The sequence below is a fragment of the Coregonus clupeaformis genome, chromosome 2 (genome assembly GCF_020615455.1).
Source record: "Coregonus clupeaformis isolate EN_2021a chromosome 2, ASM2061545v1, whole genome shotgun sequence".
In the NCBI taxonomy this organism is placed as follows: domain Eukaryota; kingdom Metazoa; phylum Chordata; class Actinopteri; order Salmoniformes; family Salmonidae; genus Coregonus; species Coregonus clupeaformis.
Window position 1 is genome coordinate 21,434,610 of NC_059193.1, and position 15,835 is coordinate 21,450,444.

General features: G+C 43.8%; 1 protein-coding gene across 1 annotated transcript in view; it reads right to left on the reverse strand.

Annotated features, from left to right (window-relative positions):
* The window catches only part of LOC123493086 (collagen alpha-1(XXIII) chain-like), a 317,331-nt gene that overhangs the window by 100,628 nt on the left and 200,868 nt on the right, over positions 1-15,835 (reverse strand). Inside the window, exons 3-4 of the mRNA XM_045226942.1 lie at positions 11,594-11,638; positions 1,392-1,399 (exon numbers count right to left, since the gene is read on the reverse strand). Of these exons, the coding sequence (XP_045082877.1) occupies positions 1,392-1,399; positions 11,594-11,638 (53 nt within the window). The remainder of the gene's footprint in view (positions 1-1,391; positions 1,400-11,593; positions 11,639-15,835) is intronic.

Genomic DNA, 15,835 nt, shown 5'->3' on the forward strand with positions numbered 1-15,835 from the left:
GTTTTTTATTTGTATAAATTTGCAAAAATTTCTAAACTTGTTTTTGCTTTGTCATTATGGGGTATTGTGTATAGATTGATGAGGGAAAAAACGATTTAATCAATTTTAGAATAAGGCTGTAACGTAACAAAATGTGGAAAAGTCAAGGGGTCTGAATACTTTCCGAATGCACAGTATAATCATGATCCTATATACAGTATCCCTTATATCTGTCCTCTCAGTGAGACGGGACACCCAGGCTGCATCCCAAATGGCACTTTATCAGGGCCCATACAGCTCTGGTTAAAAGTAGTGCACCATATAGGGAATAGAGTGCCATTTGAGTCAGTGGCAGCTGTGTGATATCCCAGCTCTCAGCTCCCAGGAACAGAGTTTGGACACAGCAGCAGTCTGCTCTATCCATGTTCCTTCTTCCTGTGTTGGAGTTATAGCTCCCTAGAGGAGGGTAACTCATCCCTGTGTTGGAGTTATAGCTCCATAGAGGAGGGTAACTCATCCCTGTGTTGGAGTTATAGCTCCATAGAGGAGGGTAACTCATCCCTGTGTTGGAGTTATAGCTCCATAGAGGAGGGTAACTCATCCCTGTGTTGGAGTTATAGCTCCATAGAGGAGGGTAATTCATCCCTGTGTTGGAGTTATAGCTCCATAGAGGAGGGTAACTCATCCCTGTGTTGGAGTTATAGCTCCATAGAGGAGGGTAATTCATCCCTGTGTTGGAGTTATAGCTCCATAGAGGAGGGTAATTCATCCCTGTGTTGGAGTTATAGCTCCATAGAGGAGGGTAACTCATCCCTGTATTGGAGTTATAGCTCCATAGAGGAAGGTAATTCATCCATGTGTTGGAGTTATAGCTCCATAGAGGAGGGTAACTCATCCCTGTGTTGGAGTTATAGCTCCATAGAGGAGGTTAACTCATCCATGTGTTGGAGTTATAGCTCCATAGAGGAGGGTAACTCATCCCTGTGTTGGAGTTATAGCTCCATAGAGGAGGGTAACTCATCCCTGTGTTGGAGTTATAGCTCCATAGAGGAGGGTAATTCATCCCTGTGTTGGAGTTATAGCTCCATAGAGGAGGGTAACTCATCCATGTGTTGGAGTTATAGCTCCATAGAGGAGGGTAACTCATCCCTGTGTTGGAGTTATAGCTCCATAGAGGAGGGTAACTCATCCCTGTGTTGGAGTTATAGCTCCCTAGAGGAAGGTAACTCACCAGTCACTACACTGCACTGCTCCCTAACTATCTCCACTGAATACTCAACACACACACACACACACACACACACACACACACACACACACACACACACACACTCCCCCAGGTGGTCACTTTACTGGCACTGTGTGTATCTGAGTGTGTGATACTTCCTGGATGAGATGACCAAAGTACTTACTGGAGCGCCTGCAATACAAAAACAAACAAACAAAGAGACAGACAGACAGAAAGACAGAGAGAAAGAGAGAGAGAGAGAGAGAGAAAAGAGAAAACAATTATTAGTACCAGTCTAATACATTCAACATTTTGTACATGAATCAATGAATCCTAGTATTGTACATGTGAGTAATGACATGTTCTGGTTTGTAAGCCAATTAAATATTCAGAAAGTTGCACACAACAAGAAAAATGTACTGTATGTACTGTGGTCTTTTAGATCGGGGATTAAATGTATGATATAAATATCTCATTAAGGTTATTGCCAATAGAGTGTGTGGTAGTAGCCTTATGATAAACAGACACATGCTGAGTTGACTTATTGGTTATGGCCAGTGTTTTCCATTAGGGTGAAAAGTCATTCAGTGTTTTACAGAGAAATAGTGGTGTATTAAAATGGAGAGAAAATAGAAAGGGAAAGGAAAGGATGAAGTTTAATGACACTATGTCCCAGATAGGTACCAGATTGTTTTGAAGCTGGCTGGGCCTGGGATATCCTCTCAAAGCTCAACTCTAGAACTTCAGAGAGTTTTGTTCCACAGCAAAGATACATTCTGTCATTGTTGTCCTGACTGTCCATAATCAGGAGAAATTTTCTTCTTCAGAGATACACTACCGGTCAAAAGTTTTAGAACACCTACTCATTCAAGGGTTTTTCTTTATTTTTTACTATTTTCTACATTGTAGAATTATAGTGAAGACATCAAAACTATGAAATAACACATGTGTAATCATGTAGTAACCAAAAAAGTGTGAAACAAATCAAAATATATTTTATATTTGAGATTCTTCAAATAGCCACCCTTTGCCTTGATGACAGCTTTGTACACTCTTGGCATTCTCTCATCCAGCTTCACCTGGAATGCTTTTCCAACAGTCTTAAAGGAGTTCCCACATATGCTGAGCACTTGTTGACTACTTTTCCTTCACTCTGCCGTCCGACTCATCCCAAACCATCTCAATTTGGTTGAGGTTGGGGAATTGTGGAAGCCAGGTCATCTGATGCAACACTCCATCACTCTACTTCTTGGTAAAATAGCCCTTACACAGCCTGGAGGTGTGTTGGGTCATTGTCCTGTTGAAAAACAAATGATAGTCCCACTAAGCCCAAACCAGATGGGATGGCGTATCGCTGCAGAATGCTGTGGTAGCCATGCTGGTTAAGTGTGCCTTGAATTCTAAATAAATCACAGACAGTGTCACCAGCAAAGCACCCCCACACCATAACACCTCCTCCTCCATGCTTTACGGTGGGAAATACACATGCAGAGATCATCCGTTTACCCACACCGCGTCTCACAAAGACACGGCGGTTGGAACCAGAAATCTCAAATTTGGACTCCAGACCAAAGGACACATTTCCACCGGTCTACTGTCCATTGCTCATGTTTCTTGGCCCAAGCAAGTCTCTTCTTCTTATTGGTGTCCTTTAACTCTAATGAACTTATCCTCTGCAGCAGAGGTAACTCTGGGTCTTCCATTCCTGTGGCGGTCCTCATGAGAGCCAGTTTCATCATAGCGCTTGATGGTTTCTGCGACTGCACTTGAAGAAACTTTCAAAGTTCTTGAAATGTTCCATCTTGACTAACCTTCATGTCTTAAAGTAATGATGGACTGTCAAGAACGACCACCCCTCATCACTGTCAAACGCTCCCTAAAACACTTTAGCGAGCAGCCCTTCCTAATTGACCTGGCCCAGGTATCCTGGATGGATATCGATCTCATTCTGTCAGTAGAGGATGCCTGGTTGTTCTTTAAAAGTGCTTTCCTCTCAGTCTTAAATAAGCATGCCCCATTCAAAAAATTCAGAACTAAGAACAGATATGGCCCCTGGTTCTCCTCAAACTTGACTGCCCTTGACCAGCACAAAAACATCCTGTGGCGTAATGCATTAGCATCGAATAGCCCCCGCGATATGCAACTTTTCAGGGAAGTTAGGAACCAATATACACAAGCAGTTAGGAAAGCAAAGGCTAGCTTTTTCAAACAGAAATGTGCATCCTGTAGCACTAACTCCAAAGGGTTTTGGGACACTGTAAAGTCCATGGAGAATAAGAGCACCTCCTCCCAGCTGCCCACTGCACTGAGGCTAGGAAACACTATCACCACCGATAAATCTACAATAATCGAGAATTTCAACAAGCATTTTGCTACGGCTGGCGCAGCTGTGAAAGATTCAGCAGGCTACTTGCATTACACACCTATGCTTTCCACCTGGCTACCACTACCCCGGCCACCAGCTCTGCACCCTCCGCTGCAACATGCGAGCTGGTCATGGGTGCACCTCAGCCACGCTCAAGGTCCTAAACAATATTATAACCGCAATCGATAATAGACAGTACTGTGTAGCCATCTTCATTGACCTGGCCAAGGCTTTCGACTCTGTCAGCCACCGCATTCTTTTTGGCAGACTAAATAGCCTTGGTTTCTAAAATGACTGCCTCGCCTGGTTCACCAACTACTTCTCAGATAGACTTCAATGTGTCAAATCGGAGGGCCTGTTGTCTGGACCTATGGCAGTCTCTATGGGGGTGCCACAGGGTTCAATTCTTGGGCCGACTCTTTTCTCCGTATATATCAATGATGTCGCTCTTGCTGCTGGTGACTCTCAGATACACCTCTACGCAGACGACACCATTTTGTATACATCTGGCCCTTCATTGGACACTGTGTTAACAAACCTCCAAACGAGCTTCAATGCCATACAACACTCCTTCTGTGGCCTCCAACTGCTCTGAAACACTAGTAAAACTAAATGCATGCTCTTCAATCGAACGCTGCTGGCACCCGCACAGCCGACTAGAATCACTACTCTCGACGGGTCTGACCTAGAGTATGTGGACAACTACAAATACCTAGGTGTCTGGTTAGACTGTAGATTCTCCTTTCAGACTCCCATTAAGCATCTCCAATCCAAAGTTAAATCTAGAATCGGCTTCCTATTTCGCAACAAAGCCTCCTTCACTCATGCTGCCAAACATGCCCTCGTAAAACTGACTATCCTACCGATCCTTGACTTCGGTGATGTCATTTACAAAATAGCCTCCAACACTCTACTCAGCAAATTGGATGTAGTCTATCACAGTGCCATCCGTTTTGTCACCAAAGCCCCATATACTACCCACCACTGTGACCTGTACACTCTTGTTGGCTGGTCCTCACTACATATTTGTCGCCAAACCCACTGGCTCCAGGCCATCTATAAATCACTGCTAGGCAAATCTCCGCTTTATCTTAGCTCATTGGTCACCATAGCAACACCCACCCGTAGTATGCGCTCCAGCAGGTATATCTCACTGGTCATCCCCAAAGCCAACACCTCCTTTGACCGCCATTCCTTTCAGTTCTCTGCTGCCAATGACTGGAACGAACTGCAAAAATCTCTGAAGCTGGAGACTCTTATCCCCCTCACTAACTTTAAGCATCAGTTGTCAGAGCACCTAACCGATCACTGCACCTGTACACAGCCCTTCTGAAATTAGCTCACTCAACTACCTCATCCCAATATTGTTATTTATTTTGCTAATTTGCACCCCAGTATCTCTATTTGCACATCATCTCTTGCACTATCTATCATTCCAGTGTTAATACTAATTGTAATTATTTTGCACTATGGCCTATTTATTGCCTGACCCCCATAACTTGCTACATTCGCACACACTGTATATATATTTTCTGTTGTATTTTTGACTTTATGTTTTTTACCCCATATGTAACTCTCTGTTGTTGTTTTTATCGCACCGCTTTGCTTTATCTTGGCCAGGTCGCAGTTGTAAATGAGAACTTGTTCTCAACTGGCTTACCTGGTTAAATAAAGGTTAAATAAAAAAAATGTCTCTTTGCTTATTTGAGCTGTTCTTGCCATAATATGGACTTGGTATTTTACCAAATAGGGCTATCTTCTACCTTGTCACAACACAACTGATTGGCTCAAACACATTAAGAAGGAAATAAATTCCACAAATTAACTTTTAAGAAGGCACACCTGTTAATTACATTTACATTTTAGTCATTTAGCAGACGCTCTTATCCAGAGCGACTTACAGTTAGTGAATACATATTTTTTTTTATACTGGCCCCCCGTGGGAATCGAACCCACAACCCTGGCGTTGCAAACGCCATGCTCTATCAACTAAGCTACATCCCTGCCGGCCATTCCCTCCCCTACCCTGGGCCAATTGTGCGCCGCCCATGAGTCTCCCGGTCGCGGCCGGCGGCGACAGAGCCTGGATTCGAACCAGGATCTCTAGTGGCACAGTTAGCACTGCGATGCAGTGCCTTAGACCACTGCGCCACTCAGGAGTACTTGTAATTGAAATGCATTCCAGGTGACTACCTCATGAAGCTGGTTGAGAGAAAACCAAGTGTGTGCAAAGCTGTCATCAAGGTAAAGGGTGGCTAATTTTAAGAATCTCAAATATAAAATATATTTTGATTTGTTTAACACTTTTTTTGTTACTACATGATTCCATATGTGTTATTTCATAGTTTTGATGTCTTCACTATTATTCTACAATGTAGAAAATAGTAAAAAATAAAGAAAAACCCTTGAATGAGTAGGTGTTCTAAAAGTTTTGACCGGTAGTGTAAGTTCTCTCTCTCTCTCTCTCTTCCTTTCTCTCTCCCTCTCCCTTTCACTCTCCCTTTCTCTCTCCCCCTCTCTCTCTCTCTCCCTCCCTCTCTCATCTCTCTTAACTCATAACATGGACTGTTGGAGGACTCTCCACTCCAGTCTAAAACCAACCGTCCTGATTAAACTGATGAAGAGGAAACACAGAGGACCAGTTGATCATTAAGATTACATCCAGCCTTTGGTTTGTGACTAATGTTGTTTATTGGAATCTAACCAATCATGAAACGGTTCTTTCTGATGTCTCTATAATAATAACTAATGGCACGCTTTCATGCAGTGTGGGGCCCCAACAACGAAAATAACAACATGCCAGTAATACAACAACAACAATCAACCAAACAACAATGGTTGCAGTAATAGACATCACAATGGTTCTAGGCCAGCGTTTCCCAAACTCCATCCTAGCACTACACAGCTGATTCAAATCATCAAAGCTTGATGATGAGTTTCTTATTTGAATCAGCTGTGTAGTGCATAAACCAAAATGTGCACCCCTTGGGGTCCCGAGGACCGAGTTTGGGAAACACTAGTCTAGCCTGAGTAGAAACAGACACTTGTGGAGTAGTGAGGGTATTATTAGTTATTACTGTATGAATACACACAACTAAACAAGTGAACATGATCAGAATCTGTGTAGTGATCTGAGCTGATGGAGAGGTGAAAGAAAGAGGGAGAGGGGGAGATGGAGGTGGGAGGTGGAGTGGTAGAGAAGTGGTGGTACAGACAAGACAGAGAGATGAGAGGAGAGGGTAGAAGTGAGAAGGAGAGAGAGAGAGAGAGAGAGGTGAAGGGACGTAAGAGGGAGGTAGGAGATGGAGGAGAGGGAGAAATTATCTATAAATTATCTAATTATCTAACTTATCTATCTGCGTCATAACTGATTTGGTATGTTACTTGTTTGCTTTGGCAATGTATGTGGTAAAACTTTCCATGCTAATAAAGCGTTTTGAATTGAATTGAGAAAGGGAGAGTAATGAAGTGAACAGACATGAGAGGAGAAAGGTGTTGTAGTTTATGAGTCATGAAAGTCAATTTGGTTTATGTGTGTCTAGACACAAGGACAACAACCTCCTGTAGACACTAGGACAACAACCTCCTGTAGACACGAGGACAACAACCTCCTGTAGACACTAGGACAACAACCTCCTGTAGACACTAGGACAACAACCTCCTGTAGACACTAGGACAACAACCTCCTGTAGACACTAGGACAACAACCTCCTGTAGACACTAGGACAACAACCTCCTGTAGACACTAGGACAACAACCTCCTGTAGACACTAGGACAACAACCTGCTCTAGACACTAGGACAACAACCTCCTGTAGACACTAGGACAACAACCTCCTGTAAACAGCTAGGTAAACAATCACACCAGTCAGTGGCCACAGCCCTGCCCATATACTACAGACAGCTAGAGTCAGGCCATGGTGCAGACAGCTAGAGTCAGGCCATGGTGCAGACAGCTAGAGTCAGGCCATGGTGCAGACAGCTAGAGTCAGGCCAAGGTGCAGACAGCTAGAGTCAGGCCAAGGTGCAGACAGCTAGAGTCAGGCCAAGGTGCAGACAGCTAGAGTCAGGCCATGCCACCCCGACAACACAAAACATACCAGCCAGGCTGCATCATTATAGATAGGAAATAAAACCACTTTCGAGGCAGAGGCAGATCTAAACAGAACCACACAACGCCCCAGTCCTGGGACAACAAGAACTAGCATCTCCACATGAATACAAAACGCTCCATCGGTCTGTCTTTGAACTCCGTCCTGAGAACACCACGCGGCTGGAACGACTTAGGGCCCTGATGCAAAACATAGTCATTTAGCTGTCTCGATGAAGGGAAACTGATGAGCAGAGCAGGAGAGAGCACAGAGGACTTTCAGCTCCAATCTGGCCAGATCAAGCAGCAGTCAGATGGTAGATATGGAGAATAAATACAAGACAATATGAGACAGGGAAGACCTAGAGAAGGTTATGATGAATGTGGATGTCCAAACACTACACAACCATTCTGGCTATATTTAGATAACGATGGGAACACAGTGACACCAAACACTACACAACCATTCTGGCTATATTTACATAGTGGTGGGAACACAGTGACACCAAACACTACACAACCATTCTGGCTATATTTACATAGTGGTGGGGACACAGTGACACCAAACACCACACAACCATTCTGGTTATATTTAGATAACAATGGGAACACAGTGACATTTGGGTGAACCATGACAGCATGTGGTGAAGGCATGGAAGACACTTGGTCACAAGTATCATTCAAGGTATACAGAGCCTTTTGTCACCCCATTGCCATGTACTAGTAGTACCATCTACATGAGAACATGCAACTTAGACTAGACAATATCTCACCAAAAGATCTAGGTTTGTCTAGTAACAGCCTTGATTTCTCGTAACGTTGTCAGTGATCCTGGACTGAGTCAACATGGTCCTCATCCATGACTGTGGGGACACATTCTAGAGCAGCAATTCTCAACTGGAGGTTTTGAATAGGTTGCGGGTAAAACAATTACTCCAGTCTAAACTTAAACAACTAAAACCAGGTAGAAAGTGTGTAGAAATGATAATGAGCCTACAGCCGTGGTGAAACGTTTTGCGAATGACACAAGTATTGGTCTTCACAAAGTTCGCTGCTTCAGTGTTATGAGATATTTTTGTCAGATGTTACTATGGTATACTGAAGTATAATTACAAGCATTCCATAAGTGTCAAAGGCTTTTATTGACAATTACATTAGTTTATGCAAGGTCAATATTTGCAGTGTTGACCCTTCTTTTTCAAGACCTCTGCAATCCGCCCTGGCATGCTGTCAATTAACTTCTGGGCCACATCCTGACTGATGGCAGACCATTCTTGCATAATCAATGCTTGGAGTTTGTCAGAATTTGTGGGTTTTTGTTTGTCTACCCGCCTCTTGAGGATCGACCACAAGTTCTCAATGGGATTAAGGTCTGGTGAGTTTCCTGGCCATGGACTCTAAATGTCGATGTTTTGTTCCCCGAGCCACTTAGTTATCACTTTTGCCTTATGGCAAGGTGCTCCATCTTGCTGGAAAAGGAATTGGACGTCACCAAACTGTTCTTGGATGGTTGGGAGAAGTTGCTCTCGGAGGATGTGTTGGTACCATTCTTTATTCATGGCTGTTTTCTTAGGCAAAATTGTGAGTGAGCCCACTCCCTTGGCTGAGAAGCAACCCCACACATGAATGGTCTCAGTATGCTTTACTGTTGGCATGACACAGGACTGATGGTAGCGCTCACCTTGTCTTCTCCGGACAAGGTGTTTTCCGGATGCCCCAAACAATCGGAAAGGGGATTCATCAGAGAAAATTACTTTACCCCAGTCCTCAGCAGTCCAATCCCTGTACCTTTTGCAAAATATCAGTCTGTCCCTGATGTTTTTCCTGGAGGGAAGTGGCTTCTTTGCTGCCCTTCTTGACACCAGGCCATCCTCCAAAAGTCTTCGCCTCACTGTGCGTGCAGATGCACTCACACCTGCCTGCTGCCATTCCTGAGCAAGCTCTGCATTGGTGGTGCCCCGATCCCGCAGTTGAATCAACTTTAGGAGACGGTACTGGCGCTTGCTGAACTTTCTTGGGCGCCCTGACGCCTTCTTCACAACAATTGAACCTCTCTCCTTGAAGTTCTTGATGATCCGATAAATAGTTAATTTAGGTGCAATCTTAGTAGCAGCAATATCATTGCCTGTGAAGCCCTTTTTGTGCAAAGCAATGATGACGGCACTGTTTCCTTGCAGGTAACCATGGTTAACAGAGGAAGAACAATGATTTCAAGCACCACCCTCCTTTTAAAGCTTCCAGTTTGTTATCCTAACTCAATCAGCATGACAGAGTGATCTCCAGCCTTTTCCTCGTCAACACTCTCACCTGTGTTAACGAGAGAATCACTGACATGATGGCAGCTGGTCCTTTTGTGGCAGGGCTGAAATGCAGTGGAAATGTTTTTTTGGGATTAAGTTCATTTTCATGGCAAAGAGGGACTTCATCTTCATTCATCTGATCACTCTTCATGACATTCTGGAGTATATGCAAATTGCCATCATCAAAACTGAGGCAGCAGACTTATTTTAAAATTAGTATTTGTGTCATTCTCAAAACGTTTGACCACGACTGTACATTTTAAAATAATTTCATCTCTGAACTATCTTTCTTCAATCACAGTATTTTAAATATAGAGTTACTAGCAACGCTATTTAGAGGATTTGGTTGATTTAGTAGTCTCAAACCAGTGAGCTTATTAACATTCTTCATCAAGAATATGGGCAAAATTGTATTATTGACAATGAAAAAGGTGGGAATGTTGTTCCCTTATCATATAATAGCTACATTTACTATCAATATAGCATTAAAAATAGTTTTCCAGATTGCATTTTGGCACAAAAGAAAATCAAGGTGCGAATATTGGGTTGCGAATGAGACAACCTGATTCAGTTTGGGTCCCGAGGCAAAACCAGTTCTAGATCAGCGGTACTGAACTGGTTTTGCCTCGGGACCCAAATGTGTCAAACTCATTCCATGGTTGGGCCAAGTGTCTGTGGGTTTTCTCTCCTCCCTTGTACTTGATTGATCAATTAAGGTCAGTGATTAGTAAGGAACTCCCCTCACCTGGTTGTCTAGGTCTTAATTGGACACAAATATAAAAGGAAATAACAACAACCAGCCGACACTCGGCGCTCCATGGAATGAGTTTGACACCCCTGCTGTAGAGGCACAACAGTATGTGATAATACCTTCTAGTATTCTTACACTACAGACTCAACAACATATCTCTTTAATCTGAAAATGTTTGTTGGATGACCCAGTCACAGAGACTGAGGCTTATTGATGATTTCTACACTAAAGGATTACAAGGCACTGGTGGTTTCACCCTGAAGCAGATCTGTGTATTATTACTGATCCCAATAAGTGTTTTGTGGTTTAAGAGAAACCCTAACACACTAAAGGAGGAGGGAGGGCCGTGATGTTGGCAAGGCAGAATGTCATTAACTTCTTCCTACTGCTAGGGCAGCTGCTACTGCTCAGGCTGCACCGCTGACACATGGGCAACATTCATATGACCATGTGGCCAATGTTAGCGTTAGGTTGGAGTGGATAGGAGGGACAGGGAGAAAGACCTGCTGTATTCTATCACTGACTGTTCTGAGTCACGGTTCACTGACTGTCCTAGCTCACTACCACATCATGCATGCCTTTGGGGGAGAGAAAGCAAGATGGAGAGAGAGAGAGATGAGAGAGAGATGAAAGATGGAGAGAGAGAGAAAGAGAGAAAGAAAGAGAGATGAGAGAGAGAAAGACAGAGAGATGAGCGAGATGAGTGAGAGAGAGAGAGCGAGAGAGAGAAAAAGGGGGGGAGGAGGAGAGATGATGAGGAGTGGTGGAGAGATGTGATGGGAAGAGGAAGTAAGAGGAGAGAGAGTATGTAGAGGAAAGAGAAGGATGTGGGGATGGCGACAGCACTAAAAGACAGTTAAAGACAGAGATGTGACACTTACCGGGATCACCTCTTCTTCCCATCCTTCCACGCTTTCCAGGAGGACCTGGAGGAAACATAGACACAATGTTTAAGCCAAAAGTCATCAATGGAAAGTCAGGGAAGAAGTTGTAGGTTTAGGCTGGGGTTAAAAGGGGCATATGGGGATTGTAAACTATGGATTAGATAAAACGGTTGGATGTGTGTGTGTGTGTGTGTGTGTGTGTGTGTGTGTTGGCAGAAAAGTATGTTCATTGGGGGTGTTCTATACAGTGCATTCGGAAAGTATTCAGACCCCTTGACTTTTTACAAATGTTGGTACGTTACAGCCTTATTCTAAAATTGATTAAACAGGTTTTTAGAAATTTGTGCACATCTATTACAAATAAAAAAAACTTTACATAAGTATTCAGACCCTTTGCTATGAGACTCGAATTTGTGCTCAGGTGCATCTTGTTTCCATTGATCATCCTTGTGATGTTTATACAAATTGATTGGAGTCCACCTGTGGTAAATTCAATTGATTGGACATGATTTGGAAAGGCACACATCTGTCTATATAAGGTCCCACAGTTGACAGTGTATGTCAGAGCAAAAACCAAGGCATGAGGTTGAAGGAATTGTCAGAGAGCTCCGAGACAGGATTGTGTCGAGGCACAGATCTGGGGAAGGGTATCAAAATAATTTGTTTGGAACCACCAAGACTCTTCCTAGAGCTGGCCGCCCGGCCAAACTGAGCAATCGGGGGAGAAGGGCCTTGGTCAGGGAGGTGACCAAGAACCCGATGGTCACTCTGACAGAGCTCCAGAGTTCCTCTGTGGAGATGGGAGAACCTTCCAGAAGGACAACCATCTCTGCAGCACTCCACCAATCAGGCCGTTATGGTAGAGTGGCCAGACGGAAGCCACTCCTCAGTAAAAGACACATGACAGCCCGCTTGGTTTCCCAAAAGGCACCTAAAGGACTCAGACCATGAGAAATAAGATGATCTGGTCTGATGAAACCAAGATTGAACTCTTTGGCCTGAATGCCAAGCATCACGTCTGGTGGAAACCTGGCACCATCCCTACGGTGAAGCATGGTGGTGGCAGCATCATGCTGTGGGGATGTTTTTCAGCGTCAGGAACTGGGACACTAGTCAGGATCGAGGGAAAGATGAATGGAGCAAAGTACAGAGAGATCCTTGATGAAAACCTGCTCCAAAGCGCTCAGGACCTCAGACTGGGGCGAAGGTTCACCTTCCAACAGGACAATGACCCTAAGCACACAGCCAAGACAATGCAGAAGTGGCTTCGGGACAAGTCTCTGAATGTCCTTGAGTGGCCCAGCCAGAGCACGGACTTGAACCCGATCGAACATCTCTGGAGAGACCTGAAATAGCTGTGCAGCGACGCTCCCCATCCAACCTGACAGAGCTTAAGAGGATCTGCAGAGAAGAATGGGAGAAACTCCCCAAATACATGTGTGCCAAGCTTGTAGTGTCATACCCAAGAAGGCTCGAGGCTGTAATCGCTGACAAAGGTGCTTCAACAAAGTACTGAGTAAAGGGTCTGAATACTTACAGTGGGGGAAAAAAGTATTTAGTCAGCCACCAATTGTGCATGTTCTCCCACTTAAAAAGATGAGAGAGGCCTGTAATTTTCATCATAGGTACACGTCAACTATGACAGACAAATTGAGAAAAAAAATCCAGAAAATCCCATTGTAGGATTTTTAATGAATTTATTTGCAAATTATGGTGGAAAGTAAGTATTTGGTCACCTACAAACAAGAAGGATTTCTGGCTCTCACAGACCTGTAACTTCTTATTTAAGAGGCTCCTCTGTCCTCCACTCGTTACCTGTATTAATGGCACCTGTTTGAACTTGTTATCAGTATAAAAGACACCTGTCCACAACCGCAAACAGTCACACTCCAAACTCCACAATGGCCAAGACCAAAGAGCTGTCAAAGGACACCAAAAACAAAATTGTAGACCTGCACCAGAATGGAAGACTGAATCTGCAATAGGTAAGCAGCTTGGTTTGAAGAAATCAACTGTGGGAGCAATTATTAGGAAATGGAAGACATACAAGACCACTGATAATCTCCCTCGATATGGGGCTCCACGCAAGATCTCACCCCGTGGGGTCAAAATGATCACAAGAACGGTGAGCAAAAATCCCAGAACCACACGGGGGACCTAGTGAATGACCTGCAGAGAGCTGGGACCAAAGTAACAAAGCCTACCATCAGTAACACACTACGCCGCCAGGGACACAAATCCTGCAGTGCGAGACGTGTCCCCCTGCTTAAGCCAGTACATGTCCAGGCCCGTCTGAAGTGCATTTGGATGATCCAGAAGAGGATTGGGAGAATGTCATATGGTCAGATGAAACCAAAATATAAATTTTTGGTAAAAACTCAACTCGTCATGTTTGGAGGACAAAGAATGCTGAGTTGCATCCAAAGAACACCATACCTACTGTGAAGCATGGGGTTGGAAACATCATGCTTTGGGGCTGTTTTTCTGCAAAGGGACCAGGACGACTGATCCGTGTAAAGGAAAGAATGAATGGGGCCATGTATCGTGAGATTTTGAGTGAAACCCTCCTTCCATCAGCAAGGGCATTGAAGATGAAACGTGGCTGGGTCTTTCAGCATGACAATGATCCCAAACACACCGCCCGGGCAACGAAGGAGTGGCTTCGTAAGAAGCATTTCAAGGTCCTGGAGTGGCCTAGCCAGTCTCCAGATCTCAACCCCATAGAAAATCTTTGGAGGGAGTTGAAAGTCTGTGTTGCCCAGCGACAGCCCCAAAACATCACTGCTCTAGAGGAGATCTGCATGGAGGAATGGGCCAAAATACCAGCAACAGTGTGTGAAAACCTTGTGAAGACTTACAGAAAATGTTTGACCTGTGTCATTGCCAACAAACGGTATATAACAAAGTATTGAGAAACTTTTGTTATTGACCAAATACTTATTTTCCACCATCATATGCCAATAAATTCATAAAAAAATCCTACAATGTGATTTTCTGGAATTTTTTTCTCATTTGTCTGTCATAGTTGACGTGTACCTATGATGAAAATTACAGGCCTCTCTCATCTTTTTAAGTGGGAGAACTTGCACAATTGGTGGCTGACTAAATACTTTTTTTCCCCACTGTATGTAAATGTGATATTTCCATTTTTTTAAATAAATGTGCAAACATTTCTAAACTTGTTTTTGCTTTACATTTACATTTTAGTCATTTAGCAAACGCTCTTATCCAGAGCGACTTACAGTTAGTGAGTGCATTTATTTTTGTTATTAAAAAAATTATGGGGTATTGTGTATAGATTGATGAGGGAAAAAACAATTTAGTCCATTTTAGAATAAGGCTGTAACGTAACAAAATGTGGAAAAGTCAAGGGGTCTGAATACTTTCCGAATGCACAGTATAATCATGATCCTATATACAGTATCCCTTATATCTGTCCTCTCAGTGAGACGGGACACCCAGGCTGCATCCCAAATGGCACTTTATCAGGGCCCATACAGCTCTGGTTAAAAGTAGTGCACCATATAGGGAATAGAGTGCCATTTGAGTCAGTGGCAGCTGTGTGATATCCCAGCTCTCAGCTCCCAGGAACAGAGTTTGGACACAGCAGCAGTCTGCTCTATCCATGTTCCTTCTTCCTGTGTTGGAGTTATAGCTCCCTAGAGGAGGGTAACTCATCCCTGTGTTGGAGTTATAGCTCCCTAGAGGAGGGTAACTCATCCCTGTGTTGGAGTTATAGCTCCATAGAGAAGGGTAACTCATCCCTGTGTTGGCGTTATAGCTCCATAGAGGAGGGTAATTCATCCCTGTGTTGGAGTTATAGCTCCATAGAGGAGGGTAATTCATCCCTGTGTTGGAGTTATAGCTCCATAGAGGAGGGTAACTCATCCATGTGTTGGAGTTATAGCTCCCTAGAGGAGGGTAATTAATCCCTGTGTTGGAGTTATAGCTCCATAGAGGAGGGTAATTCATCCCTGTGTTGGAGTTATAGCTCCATAGAGGAGGGTAACTCATCCATGTGTTGGAGTTATAGCTCCATAGAGGAGGGTAACTCATCCCTGTGTTGGAGTTATAGCTCCATAGAGGAGGGTAACTCATCCCTGTGTTGGAGTTATAGCTCCATAGAGGAGGGTAATTAATCCCTGTGTTGGAGTTATAGCTCCATAGAGGAGGGTAATTCATCCCTGTGTTGGAGTTATAGCTCCATAGAGGAGGGTAACTCATCCCTGTGTTGGAGTT